Source organism: Falco biarmicus, chromosome Z (genome assembly GCF_023638135.1).
Source record: "Falco biarmicus isolate bFalBia1 chromosome Z, bFalBia1.pri, whole genome shotgun sequence".
NCBI classification, from domain to species: Eukaryota; Metazoa; Chordata; class Aves; order Falconiformes; family Falconidae; genus Falco; species Falco biarmicus.
In genome coordinates, this window is record NC_079311.1 from 29,772,335 (window position 1) to 29,787,719 (window position 15,385).

General features: G+C 43.5%; 1 protein-coding gene across 2 annotated transcripts in view; it reads left to right on the forward strand.

Annotated features, from left to right (window-relative positions):
• The first annotated feature begins 5,041 nt into the window (after positions 1 to 5,041).
• The window catches only part of SHB (SH2 domain containing adaptor protein B), an 83,291-nt gene continuing 72,947 nt past the window's right edge, over positions 5,042 to 15,385 (forward strand). Inside the window, exon 1 of one of the 2 annotated variants that reach the window (XM_056325150.1) lies at positions 5,042 to 5,941. In XM_056325150.1, coding sequence (XP_056181125.1) covers positions 5,366 to 5,941 — 576 coding nt within the window. In that variant the 5' untranslated portion in view covers positions 5,042 to 5,365. The remainder of the gene's footprint in view (positions 5,942 to 15,385) is intronic. The other variant, XM_056325151.1, reaches the window with a different exon arrangement.

Sequence of the window (15,385 nt, forward strand, 5' to 3'; positions counted from 1 at the left end):
CTCTAGAAATCTCTGAACCGCTGTCCTGCTCAAAGCTGAGCCAGTATAAACCTGCATGTTCAGGGCCGTCTCCATTTGAGGTCTGAATTTCTAACAATGGAGATTCCATTTCTTCTCCGGGCCCCTGTACCAGTGCCTAACTTTTCATCACTGTGCAGAAGGTCCCATTACTTCCAGGAGTCTGTGTGTTGCAATGGAACTCAGAGCAGAGAAGCAGTCAGAAATTCTGAAATCATTGCAGATTACAGCACAAAGCAAGGAAAAGTGCTTGCATTAAAGTGACAAAGCTCCCACTTACCCAGCTGAGTTCAGGATGAATTGAAGTTCCAGCAAGATTTTGAAACCCATGAAGAACCCTGTGCTGCTGCAGTCACATCATTATCAGAATGGGTAGCTGGGATTGAAGAACACAATTCTGATTTCAGACTGCCCTATGGTGCAGCCCATATTGGTTACCTGAGTCAGAGATTTCCAGAAAGAGAGGCATCTAAAGGTGCAAGCAAATGACGAGTGGGATGCTTACAAAAAGCCTATATTCTAATTTCATCTGGCTCTGTGAAGCTGCAAATGCTACAGTGCATCAACTAATGACAAAACCCTTCCAAATCTGATTTTGAATAGGACATGTAATACAGGAAAACTAAAAATGACTGAATGTGAACCATACTGGTTTTTGGCGGGAAAGAGATCATCACAAAGGTAAAATCAAAGAGGAGTATTATCTGTTTCTCTTTTCCTGCAGCATGAAAATATGGGACAAATTGGTTGGACTTAAATAACTAAAAAATTATTAGAGTATGAGCACTTCTCCTTACTCAGGAATGAACTTGTTGCTGGAAGGTGTCATTTGGGAAAGTAGAAAAATCAGATCTTCCTAGCAATCCTGCATTTAGTCATACACATACACAACAAGGAAAAAACACTCAGAAATTTGATAACCTGTGGGCAATAAACTGATCTGTAATCATTACCTGAATATGATGCAATATGCACGAATATGATGAATCCAAATGCATTACTGATGCTACACACCCTTTCTGAATTATTCAGCATAAGTCACCAAGAAAGAAGCATATCAAGAAAGAGAACATTTCTCTGTTTCATGAAGGCAGTTTTTAATGTGCTGAATGCTTGTTATTTTTTGCCTAGCCCAAAGCCATAATAACCAGGATTTTCTTCCTTTCCAGCTTTTTTTGTGGATATTTCAATGTGAACAGCTGATCAATACTAAAAATGTTGGATTTGTTTTCTTGTAGGATAACTGTAAATTTAGATATGGCAGCACTGCTTGAGTGTTATATTAATCCAGAAAGTTCTTTGCTTTGTATGTTACTTGCTACTTTTTCTTCTATATCTTGACTTGAAATATACTGCATGTACTGCGACACTTACTACACATGGAAACTAGAAGCATGAGAGGAAACAAATGTCTTGTAAATTCTAGAGTGGTTGCTACTTAACTTCATTATTTAATTGATGTGATTAGGAGTGTGCATACTGAGTCAGCACAATGAATGACTTGTGTACATAATACACATGTATCAAATGCCAGCTCTTCATGCGGTCTCAGTGGAGATAAGAATCTCTTTGTTACTCATTCTCTAAGTTGGAACAAATTGCAAAGCCTCTCCTGGCACTTCTACTTCAAGAGATGCAGAGCCAAGCAGAAGCAGATGTTCAGATCATAAAATTTCCGGGTTCATTATTTCACAAAGAAGTTTTAAGAAAGTTCTCTTTCACCGCTACCCCTCCATTCCTATGTTTGGCAAAAAATTATGCCAGAAACCAACCAACCAGAACTCATAACTCCACTCAAAGCTCTGAAAAGATGAAGCCATGTTCCTCAAAAAAGCCATGTGAAAACAACTCAGAGCAGGGACTAGGAGCACTGCAGGTGCAGATATACCCTGCAAGAGCAGAATGTGTTTGGAAAGAGGCCTGTGCACATCCAAGAGTGCTGTGGTCCCTGCAGACAAAAACAGACTCTGAGATTGGCATGCCTCACAGGCAACAGAAACAGTAATCTTACTTCTCTGCTATTCCTGTCCTGCTGATTCTTCTATTTCATTCACAGGTATTATTCAGGTTTGGCTTTTCCTGGGGCTATCTACTATCCCCATCTTTCCTATCCTCCCACTTTGCTGAGATATTATGGTAGGTAAATTAAAAGAATCTCTGAATTATTAGAGAAGCTGCCCTACATTGGCTTCATTTTGATCACCTGTCACTCCAAGCTGCCTGTCAACACAGTGGAGAAAATGTAGCTCCACTTTAAGCCACAAGGGAGAGTGGGACAGTATTGTCTGAATTTGGCATACTCCTGGGGCCTTCCAGCACCTCCCACACCTCCATGCTGGAGCCAAGTTCTCGGTGGAAACACTGGCAGAACAGGAATTAAGCCACTGCTAGATTTCTGGGTAATGAGATCCTTTCAGTTTTAAAGAAATTGAAAGTCATCTTGCTTCAGGGCAAAAACTCACCCTTGTATAAAGGGCCTAGAACATGCCAGTCCTAGAAACAGCAACTCCTGGGAGTCTTGCAACCCGCTGAAAGACCCTGGTACGGGCAGTCAAGAAACAGGACACTTCCCAAGCTCAGGCTGAGAAGTTGCTCTGAAAAATCTGAAGTTGGACAGGATGAATATGCCAAGCAGAGATAGGAGAACAGCACCAAGGATGTAAAAACAGAAACACTTCCAGTTGCCTCAGCCAGTGAAGAGAACGTGCAATGCTCCTTTCCACAGAAGTTGATGAAAATGCTGCAGGAAGTCCTGCCAGGAAGGAATTGCAATTGAACCCTGTGTTCATAGTGGAGGAGCTCAGTTCTCAGGAGGTCACTAAAGCATACAGGCCAGACACGCTTACCTTGAGCAAGCCGCATGATAATGACCAAACCCAAGCAGTTTGCATTCCTTGCAAAGTTTTGCAAGGCATTCCTTGCAAAACTGAGGAATATTCATTTGCATTCAAATGAAGGAATGAAGCTTCTTATAGAGAATGTGCAGCCAAGAGCAAGGTTAAAATGGTCCATAAACCAGATAAAAACTTTACGTGAAAATCCAGCCTGTCTTTAACTCATGAAGTAAACTGATTTGTGAAGATAACTCTATTCTACCCTCAGATTTCATGACTGTGGGTGGGTGTGTAAAATATACTACAGGCATGACTGATGTTGGGCACTATGTAGGTGTTTGCCAAAGTGCAACAGAGCACTACACAGGTGATTTGTAATGAGAAGTAAATAAAAGGTTTCCTCTTCTCAGCCCTCCCCTCTTCTGAATATAAAAAGAGAAGATAAGAAGAGGTCCAACTCTCAAATTATTAAAAGCAGCAGACCAAAATGTGACTAGCTCCTGACATCTTCACACCACTCTCTAAACACTGCACAACACTGCCTTTCCCATCTTCAGAAGGGGCTTACATCTGAATTCTAATTTCAGGCTACCCTTCTGTGCAGAAAGCATGTTAGGACCTCTGCTGTTCATGTTAAGAACAAGTCCACGACTCCTAATGAAACTGGGGTGTTTTTTTACAGAGCTTTGACCTGTATGAAAAGAACAGAACTCCTGAGCTGCAGGTCCCCACCTTGCTCATCTCTCTGCATTTATGGGCTTGATAAAGCAAGAGGAAGCTGGTGCTTTACGTGAAAGTATAGATCTGGAAAACTGTGTCACAAGTTGGAATGGTTTGAATCCATTCAAATATCCCTTCAATCCAACCATTCCAACTTATGACACAGTTTACCAGATCTATAAAGTTGGAATGGTTTGAATTGAAGGGATAAAGAAAAATATCCTGAAAGGAAAAGAAAAAACAACTTTTAATTGCTTGTATCGATGTGTCTGAATTCTAATTGGTGGAAGACACCCGAAGATGTAATTGTGAGACCTTCTCCATTCTTCAGTTGAGGCTGAATTCCACATGTGCAGCGTACACAGAACAAAACCGCAACACAGCCCTCCTATCCCAGATCAGGATGCACAAATGAAGCACCATAGGCCAAGCTACCACCTTGGCTGCTTAATGTCTTTCCTGTGGCAGGGGCCACAGGTGGGCCTAAAGATGTTCCTATGCCTACTTCAGCATCCATTCAATGCCTCCTCATCCATTCAGGGCCTCTGCATCTGTTCAGGGCCTCCAGCCTTATCTAAGGCCAGACCAAATCAGCACTGGGATGAGGACTCAAGAGTCAGGTGAGACTATCACAGATGGACAGAAAAAACTTGGGAAAACCTACTATAGTTGTTGTTTACCTTTGGGCAGATGAAGAGAGATAAAATGAGAAATACTAACTCGTCACAACCATGGCAGCCCAGAAGATGACAAATCCTTCTGCCAGTATGCAGGTTGAGCAGCGTGACTCACACAGGCATCATGTCTGTATTTGATTCACTTAGCCCTTACCCAGGAACACACCTGGGAAAGGACCTGACAACAAAATACACAATATCCTGCTTGCTTAGCATCAGCCCTAGTGAGCCCCTGGGCTTGGTGCCCTTTGACAGGGGCCACCGCGCGCAGTCTCAGACCCCCTACCCTGCTGGGGGGAAGGGGGACACACAGGTACCGGCCCCCCGGGGCTGCAGGCGGCCCGGCCGGAGGGCAGAGAGAGTCTCCCGAGCCTCGGGCCGGCCAGGCAAGGCACCGCGCCCGGGCCCCCTCACGGCGGCAGCCCCGCGCTCCCGCTCCTTCACGGGCGCAGAGGCCGCGGCGGGTCCCCCCCCCCGCTGCAGCGGCGGCCCAGCAGGGCCTGGCACGCCCCGCCGCGTCCCTTCTACCGCCGGGCGAGGAAGAAGAGGCCGTACCGACACTCTCCCGCTCCCCGGAGGTGGTTGCGCCTCCGGCCCCTCCCGGGGATTACCGACAGACAGCAGCGAGCCCCGGCCCGGGCTCCCCGCCCCCCGTTCCGGCCAGGGCGGGGCGCGCCGCGCAGCCACCGCCCACCGGCACCTGGCCCGGCCCCGCCGCCGCTGCCTGTGCCGGGCGCGGGCGGTGGGCGGGCCCCGGCGGCCAGGCCTGGTGCAGCGCATCCCCCGCCTCCCCGGTACGTGCTGAGGTCAGGCCGCGCCGCGCCGCCAGCGCGGGGGAGCTGCCGCTGCGCTCGCGAGAGCGCCGGAGCCGCGGGGGAGGGCGCGGAGCTACGGCGAGCGCCGGTCTCGGGCCGGGATCCGTCCCGTCCCGCTGGCAGGTCGGGAGCCCGAGCGAGGCCCCTCCAGTCGCGGGCTGCGGAGGGGCGGCGTGTGCGCGGGGGTGCCAGCCCGCCCCGCCGCCCTGCTTCTCCATGTGGGCGGCGGCGGCCGGCGCGGCTGAGCTGCGGGGCGCCGTGGGCAGCGCTCGGCGCTGAGGGGCCGCGGCCGGGAGAGACGATGGCCAAATGGCTGAACAAGTACTTCAGCCTCGGCAACAACAAGACCAAGAGTCCCCCGCAGCCGCCGCGGCCCGACTACCGAGAGAAACGCAACGGTGCTGGCGGCGCGCCCCGCCCTGACGGGCCGCCTCACCTCCACCTTCGCCACCACACCTCGCCCAGCTTCCCGCGGCGACGCCTGCGCGACGAGGCCAGCGACCTGCTCCGCGCCTACCGCGCCCAGAAAGACCGGGACTTCGAGGACCCCTACAGCGGGCCCGGCTCGTCCCTGTGCAGGCTGCGTGCCATGTGCCGCCCGGACTACGCCGTGCCCGAGGAGCTGGGCGAGGCGGCCCCCAAGGCTTTCTCCTCGGCGTCGTGCCGCGCCGCGCCCCCCGCCCCCTGCGCGGCCGGCTCCCCGCACCTCTTCCGCAGCCACAGCGAGCGCCGCCCGGCCACGCCGCCCGACGTGAAGTACGTCTCGCCCAAGCACCGGCTCATCAAGGTTGAGGGCGTCGGTGGCAGCGATGGCAAGAAGCTCAACAAGGGCTCTGAGCAGCTGGCAACCTCTGTCCCCGCTGCTGTGAAAGATAAAGTAAGTGTTGTTCTCCCGCCCCCATAGACTAGGTAGTAGGGCAGGGGCGATGTCAGCCCCTGGAAGGGGTTTTGGTGAGGGGACTAGCTCCCCTTGGAATGCACCTGGAGCCACCGCTGCTCTCCACTCTTCTTCACTGGGTGGCCTGACCCTTTTTTATATCTCAGGGCAGGCAGGGCATATGCAAGGCTGGCACATGAAGTGGTGGTGCCCTGTCCTCTGGGCTTTCAAACTCACCTCCTGTTGGGTGACGGGGCAGGTTTGCAGGCGTGCCTAGCTCTGCTCTGGGGCATGGTGCACTGACAACATCATGACTGGTGTCAAGGCTTTTGGGCTGGCATCCTGCTGCAGAACAGAATGAGGGTCTTTGAGGGGGTCCTTGGGGAACCCTAGAGTTGCTTGAGAAGCCCGGTTCTTGCAACCCAAAGTTGCAGCCTCAGCCCCATTGCATGTGGTCTGGAGCACTCATGTATATAAAATTAAAAACAAAAACCAACCAACCAAAGAAAAAAACCCACACACACAAAAAACCCCACAACAAACCTAATGCCATCCCAAAGGAGACAATTTGTCATGCATTCAGTAATAACTTCTTTTTGCCACCTAGTTCAGTGTCAAAGGTGAAGTAGTTCGAAGTCCTGTGTTAGAACGGCATCACAACTTCCATAACTGTGTTTTCAGCTGGCAGGTACTTGAAGCAAACTCTGTAGCTACTGGCTCAGTTGCAAATGTTTGCCTCTCTCTAACTGGTCATTCTACGCAGATATTAACAAAATAGTGTAGACACAGCACTGGAAAGTGCTGGGGTCAGCAACTTGGGTTACAGCTGGGAAGCTTTGCAGAGAGAAGCAGCATTAATTATTTTGTAAGCACAGCACATATCCACCTGCCTCTGTTGGTCCTGTGAGTATAGTTTAGGTTTTTCATATATTGGAAATTAGTATTTTTCCACTTTGTATATTGGCATTTATAACTTCAGTGTAAAGTCACATCCCAGGAATTCTTAGTATGTACTGAATGTTATCAGTTTAAATGATGTGTATGTACATGTTTAAATATGTAACATGATTGCATTGAGCAGTGACACATTTCCATGACAACTTGATAAATTATATCCTGTCTAGGTGGAATTCCAAATAAATCAGCTTGTGATGGTGATGATACAAGATTAAAAGTCTAGAATTTATTACAGTGTCTGTCATTTTAGGTGTCGTTCCTGACTGGAAACAACTTCTTTTGTGGAAGTGATTGATTAGAATCTCACTATGTTACAGTATATTCAGTGTTCTTTCAATTGCTTGTGTTGATACCATGTATCTGCTCTTAGGCAAATACTTTCCGCACCTTCACACTTCAGAGAAAGTAATTGCTTGGGGCAAAATGCTTCCAAATGCAGCTGCTATTCTTTTCCCTTTTTTTGTTGTGTTTTTTTTTTTTTTTTTTTTTAACATTGTCTTTCAATTTTCAACCGACTGAAGCCATTTTTTAAGTAGAAACTAAATCTGTTGCTAGGTAACCTGCTACCTTGTGTTGTCATAAATCTGTGTGCTGCTCCCAAGGCCTTGTTGCAGGTTCTAAAATTGTTTTGAATGAGCAGCCTACAACTTTTTTTTAGAAGGTACAGAACACTCATGTCATAGTCACATTCTTTCTGGTTTTGAGCAAGCACTATATGTGACAATCAGGAAATCTTAACATGTCTGCAACATAAAGTTATCTCTGCACCTCAAAAGGTAAGTGTGCCTGCCCTCACCTACAACAGAGTTTGATTTTGAGGAGCTACATAGCTTGTCTTTTGTTCAATTGTGTTATTTCTTCTCAGAAATGCAATTTATCTCTTATTTCACAGCCCTGAAAGGTAAAGCCTGACAGGTGAACATGGTAAGCAGTGGTCGTAGTGGGCAGGCAGGGAACTTCTCCTCTCCTGTCATTATTCACTGAGGAGAAAAAATGAGGAATTTGGTTAATTCTGTGTGTCTAGTTTAGTGGCAAATAAACAAGTGGAAATAACCTTCTGTAAGAAGGATATAGTAGAGGGGATGGTATCAAAAAACAGAGATCTGACATTCAGAATTGTTGATCGGAATGCTAAAAACATTGGAGTCGGGGGGCAGACAGAATCTGTGAGTAGCATAGCTTAAGCTAGCAAGTACCTCAGGAATGAAAAAAGATTTAGTTTGCTGTATAGGTCTGTCATTGTACAAGAACGTTAGTGTTTAATGATCCAATAGTGTTGGCTAAATGCTTGTGTTCCATTCCAGCACCTGTGGGTTTTTTCTTTTTCATATACCAAGATAGACTGCTGTTTTCCTTTGTGTTAACTGAGAAGTATGGTTTTCCACAAATTCAATGAGCAATTTTATAAACTTTGTGATCAGTCATCAGTAAAGAGTTGGCTGAAGAGGTCAGTTGTGTGTTAAGCTTGAAAGACTTACTAGAATGGAAAAAAGGTGTTTGTTTGGTGTGGTTACTTTTAAAGGACAAGTGGCAAAATATGAATAACAACAGACTGATTAGTCAAAATTCTCAGGGAAAAAAAAAATGGCAGACTAGCTGATGCAGAGAGTAAAGGAGATGGAGATTAAAAGCAATGGCAGGCATGATTGTATTCTGCAAGATTCCAGGCATAGACTGTAAAAGTAACCACAAGATGTAATGTACCTGGGTTTCAGGAAGCTTTGATGTCTGAAGGTAGAAGTACCACCTAAAGCTGAAGCAGACAAACCCAAATTGCCATGTACCCTCAATAGTGAGGTGACTAACCTCTACAATGGAGAGAGTCATCATTGTCAGATGTCTTTGAATTCAAATTGGTGGGTGGATTTTTTTATTTAAGTAGTACAATCAGGCAGGTTTTAGGGCTTTAACAGTGATACTTATCTTCAAAAAGGGAGAGTTGGCTGTGTTTTAATTCATGGCAGAAGCACCTCAGTACCTCTAGTATGGAGGATAAGAGGTTACTGGCTTCCACCTTTAGTGCTTGCCTGTGGGATGTTAACTGCTTAGCTCTCCTGTGGCAGACGAATGAGTGTAGGCAAGCCAGAACAACATAAGAAATTACTGGCTTCCATTTTTAATGCTGGCCTGGGAGATGTTAACTTCTTAGCTCTCCTGTGGTGAATGAGTGTAGGCAAACTGGAACAACATGTGGCTGTATGCCAGAGCAACCTGGCAGCTACTGTACTTGTGTGAGAATAAATGTGAGATTTGGCTTAACATCAACACAACTGACAAACCACTTGGTGAACTGGGGATCTGAAAGAATGAGTTGAAGTCTTTCTGAGTGACTTCTATCTCGCATTGTGTAGTATGTGTAAATCCATGAAAGCAATAATAGCTGAGGGGAAAATGGCTGTGTGAAAAGATACGTTGCACATTTTCTCACCTATTACAGTTTTTTGAACCTAAACAGTTCTCTGCCTGGCCCTGAAGCTGAAGAACCTGGAATGCTATTCCAAGATCAGCTGCAGCATATACTCCATTGCAGAAAGTTTTTAGGATTTAGAAGCTGGGATTGTAGCATACTTGTCCTTTAAAATATGATAATTTCATAATAAGCAGCATTTTGAACTCCCTTTGTGCAGTGGAGGCAGAACTGTGCAGCAGTTCTGGATGTTGAATGCCAAAGACACTGCAAGTTGCTAGATCCATTTCCACAGGACAGGACATAATCTGATGCTGTAGAAGGTAGCTCAGTTCTGTATATGCAGAGCTGATCCAGTGCAAAAGCATGTAAACTTTGTGTGGCAGTGGCAATCAGGCAGGAAATTGTTCAGGGCAGTGTAGTTGCTGACTTGATTTACAAAGGACTGAAAACAATATCTATGTGTAAATTCTGCACTTATATAAGGAAAAAAAATATCCTTGTTTCCATGGGATCCACCACAGAAGCGTGTGGTACAGGAATCTGGCTGCTAGCTAAGCACGAAGATTAAAGCTGTTTGCCTTGCAAGCTTTCCCCCCCATTATGTAAGAAACAAGTACCTTTCTGACATTGCAATAGACTGGAAATGCTGTTTGAACTTCTAAGGTCTTGCATAAAAGTGCTTAGGCTCTATGCAACATTGTAAGTATCTGTATACAGTTAAAATCTTTTAGCAAGGGCTACACAGCTGGGCATCTCTGAACTGGCGGAAGGGTGCACCTGTTTCTCTCCTCTCTTCAGCTTTCTGGTGCAGAAAGAGGAGCCATGTGGCCCTACTGCTATTCAGCAGGTTGGTGCTTAATCTTTGATAATCAGATGGGCTGCAGGGATGCCTGTGGAAGGATGTCACTGCATGCAGTAGTCTTCCAGGTCCTAGCATTAGCATGCCCATTAAAAGCTTGCTTTGTGCATTTCTTAGTTGAATTACCTGTTACTTCTTTTGCTTAAGTTCACCACTTAATTTTTCTGTTGATTGCTATAAGGATATATCCTCATATATGCATAGAAGGATATCTATACTCAAAAAAGCCAGATGTGGGAGAAATTGGAAGTATTCCATTGCTTTTACATGTCTTTACTTATTCAGTAGTGATGAGTTTGACCTGATTCCAGTCGCTGACAACTTCATGGAGACAGAAGAAAAAGCTGCATAAGCTGCATGCTGTAGATGCAATTCATGCTCTTGCAATATCGGTAGATTGCTATTTCGCATATGAAGACCATGGAGCTTTCCTTGTAAAAGTGAAATTTGCATCTGTAAACAGATTAGCTTACCAGAAGTATTAGAGGAACAAATAAAGCAGTAGTGAGATATGTCCCTATGATTACACTTTTTTTTGTCACTGTGTTTTTATGTTCAGCCAGCAATACTAATTAAAGCCTTCAGTCTGATAAAGCTAATGAATGGAGGAGACAAGGCCGAGGTTTATTGTTTTAACTGAAAAGGTAGTAACAACCTGCATATGGCTAAATGTTAGATAAAGCTCAATTGGATAGTGAAAGAAAAAAAATCAACCTAAAAATGAATGCAGTGTTGGAGTTTGCATGGGTGGCAAAAGAAGGCAGGTGAAAAGAGTCAAAATACCAACAGCAGATGTATTGCCTTGCAGGTGCTGACTTCAAATACAAGTGAAAACTGCATGGTGGATACAACGTATTGCCTGTAGGAGGATTTTTGTAAATTATTGAGCTGAGTCCAGACCAGTCTATTAGTGCAGCACTTGGATGTGTTCCATCTTTATGGGAACTGTAATATCTGTGAATGGAATCCAAATGCCCACTTAATCACATCCTCTGGTCTACACATCTGTCTGATCTCAAACTGATGCTTTAGTCTACCAGTTTTATTTAAGTAAATTTAGGTTTTCTTGTTACATATATTGAAATTATTTATGAAATTCTGAAATTTACATTATATATATGTATATATACATACGTAATATATACATTTATATAGTAATATATACAAACATATTAAAAATATGATAAAAATATAAAATATACTTTAAAAGTTATGTTGCTGAGAAAGAGGTTGTGGGCCTTCGTTCTTTGGAGACTTTCAAAACTTGTGTGGGCCAGACATTGAACCACCTGGTCTAGCTTTCGTATCACACGTGCTTTGAGTAAAAGAGTGGTTTAATTGCCCTCAGTGATCTCACAGAATCTAAGTCTTAATGTTACTCTGTTGCTCAAAAACTGCCTTGGAGCCTGAGCGTTGCCAACAGACTTGGGTTAGTGTCGAGAATTTCGGCAAGGACAGTAGTGCAGGATCTAAGACACAGCTCAGACAATCTGGAGTGCTTTTCCTAGTTCTGCAGATGAACCTGTGCAGTTAAGTGCATGTGGTGTTAGTCTGACAATAGTCTCTCAAGCATACAAGCATACCATCTGAAAAAGCATGAAGAAATGAATAGGGCTTTGTTCAGATCAAGTGCATGTGTGTACAGTTGGGTGTGGCTGGGTGAGTCCATGGGAGAGAGTGATATTCTGAGGATACTAAAGCAGGGCTGAATATCGATGTGGATCAGCAAGAAGGAATGAATTGTGCTTTCTTCTGTAGATTGTCTGCTGAATTTTCACATGGGTGTGCGCAAGAGCTGGATTACTTAAGTTGATATGTGAATACAGAAGTACTGAGACACCAAACATAACTAAAACAACATTAAACAATTACTTTTCAACACCATTATGGGCCACCATAAATCCAACTTCCTTACTACTGCGTTATAGTACAGATTATGTCTGCATCCTTTCCTTCGAAACTGTTCAGATAAGGAAAGAAGTCTGTATTACAGAGTTTTTTACACACCCAACTTAAAGTAAACTTGCAAGCAAACTATTAGCATTAGGACTGTGCTAATGTAATGTATATACGGAAGTGATACACTCTATAGACAGAATAAAGTTATGCAGTTTATTGTGATTTAAAGGGTATTTTAACTCTAAGTGAGATATTAGGCACAGTAAGAACGTAAATTGGAACTTCTGTAAATGGCTTTTAACCTGATTAATGAAGAGAATGGACCTAGAAAGGGAGAAGGTGAATCTGTGTTTTTATTTTTAACCATCAAGTTCACTAGTAAACTTATGGTTTGCAATCTTATCTTGCGGTAGCCAGTTTGCCATTATATTTGCTTGGATTACTGAAGAAATGCCTATTCTGTATTTTTTTTATAAGCTTCTTTGCTCCCCAAGCTCACGGACACTGTTTGGTATGGAAGAGATACTTGTGTCTCTGAGCACTTTTGTGTATATCCTTGCCTACCAGTGGCTGGTTATAGCATCTGATTTTCAGACATTCCTGCAGAGTGCTGCTCTGTGGCAAGGAGTATGGTTTGACTTTTCATTCCTTTGCTGCCTGATGTTAATGTGATTGTATCTTTGACTAACAGTATGCTAGGCACTGTGGTGGAGAAAGTAATATGAAAGACACCTGGCAGTTGGAACAGCATATGGTGAAATCTGATGATAGATAGGAAAGGGACTGTGGTGGAGATCTTCCTGGATATGTCATTGTTTCTGTAAATGGTAATGTAAAACAGTCCATTGACAAGGAAACGGACATAAGGTGTGGTTTTGAAGTAGTTTTGCATTGTGTGTGAAGTGAAAAAATGGTTTTACAAAACATAATCTGCTAATGGCAGTGCATAGGATAGAAAATTTTTTTTGTTGGACTTTTTCTTTTTTTTAACCTGGTTTTCTGAAGGAAAAAATACCTATTAACTGCTCTGTCCTTCCTTCCATAAATCTTGGATATATTGGCAGGTGCTGGAAGGTGTACTTTCAAATTTAATATAGTTGAGTGGATGGGTCAGGGAAGGGCCCTTTCCTTACTGAGAGGAAAGCAGGTTGAGCTCTGTTTTTAAACTTTCAGCAGCACTGTCTGGGTGACCTGCATTGCCCTATGTGAAGTAGGGACACACCTGGAATAGCTGGGAACTGCAATTACTGCATGGGGTATCAAGGACATAGAGGAGAGAAATGGAGAGCCAAGAAGAATTGTTTATATATGGGCTTGTTAGCAGTGGGGTCTGTCACTGTGGGTGTGTGGACTGGTAGAAACTGCAAAGAGCAATTTACCTTCTCTGAAAACCAAGCCTTGTGTATGGGGGAGTAGCTTTTGAAACCCTGTTATAAAACACTGGCTTTTTTATTATTTTGCCCCAACACTGCTACCAGTCCACATCTGTGTCAGAAATTTAGGAGCTCCCTTTCCCAATTTGTGCTTCAGTTACATTTTTAGACAAGGAATGTGTTCCTCTCTGGAAATCAAAGCTATGAATGAGGACTATGATTTCTGCCAGGGGCAGAGCTGTTGCAGGTCTTTCCAACACTCAGATTTAGGAGTAGAAGGCTTTATACACAGCTCCACCTATAGAGTTAGTCCTCTAGAATCATGACCTAAATTATGGCTCATTAGCAGGATATTAAAAATCCTTCTTTTACTCTTCCTGATCCCTCTGCTGATCCTCTTGGGAATTAAGACATGTACAGATCACTGTATTTGCAGGTTTTCCAAGGCTGTGAACTCAATTTTGAAAAAAAAGTAGTACTGAGGTTGTGGGGATGATTACCCAAGAAGTTTTTTGATTCAGTGCTTCATAGAAGAAAGCATAAGTGCAAATCTTTATTCATTTAGAACACAAATTCAGACCAACTCCGCAGTCCTTCTGAACGCAGGCTGAGCTTTGTCTAGGCTTCATAATCGTAGACCTGTCTGATGCTTAGTGTTTGAGCATTAAATGAAAATACTATTTTTAATGAAATATCTGCCTAGGGCATGTTTGTGTTGTGACACCTGGAAATCACTCATGGACAAGGAGAGGAATTTGGTATTTGTCAAAAGTTGTAAAAAATCAAAACAAAACAAAAACACTTGTTATAGAGTGACTTCTACTGTAGCTAGTGACTGGTATTTTGTGACTATAAATTCTCAGAAAGCATAAGGAATTTTCACTATATTGTGTTAATCTGTTCACCTTGGTGTTCTCTGACACAAATTCAGTTTCTAAGTGCTAGTCTTCTGTGTCTCTGCTGACAGTCACATGTTCTTATCATGGACTTAATTGCTGGGCCCAAAAGCCAACAGAGGAATATACAGTCTGCTTGTTTTTTTCTAACTTAAGTATGTATTATTAATATATTTATAATATATAATAGTTAATAACAAATCTCCCCCTAAAGAAGTCTTGCATAATAAGTCTCCCAAAGGTTTGGCTAGCAGGAGAGGCCTTTTCTTTTTTTTGCTTCATATTAGTTATAGTTCCTCTTATGTTCTTCCAGAATAGTGTGTCCTTACTCACAATAGCCACTAAATCAGTCAGATAACAAATGGTTCTGTGCTGAAGTTGCTGTTTCAAGGATGGATCTTTTGTATTTCCTTTCATTTCAAAGAAGGGTTATCCCTAAAGTCTCAGTTTATTTCAGTGTTGTAAGTTCTCATTATTTCTTTCTTGTTTGCTCTCTTTAAAATGTGTGTTTTAGTCAGTGATATCTGCAAAATTATGCATTTAGGTATATTCTTTGTTTTCTTCATATGGCTGCATATGCAAAACATGTTTTTGCATATGCAAATACATTTAAACTTGTATTTAATATCATTTAAGACCTACATATATTACTACATTTCTAAGACTGCAGAAGGACAAAGACTATGCATCAATAGTGAAGCTTGCACACTAGTTAATGTGTATTAGAAGAGTAAACCAGAATCTCAGCTTGTATTTAATTTTTGAAGGGGATGATCGTTGTTTTTTGATATTGTATCTGCTAACTGACATTTTAGCTAGAGCTATGGTTTTGAATTTGTCAACCTGGCTGGTAACTGAGCCATACTCCTTTTCTTTTGCTTTTAAACTTTAGCAGACAACCTGCTAGGGAGAACTGTGAGTGTTCCCTAAATCCTTCTTGATCTCTCTGACTGTGGAACCTCAAATAGAAGTTTTGCTTACATTTGATCAGTACACTTCTATTTATGTTTTGGAGTTTCTTTTACTTGAAGTTACTTATGCCTCAAGATA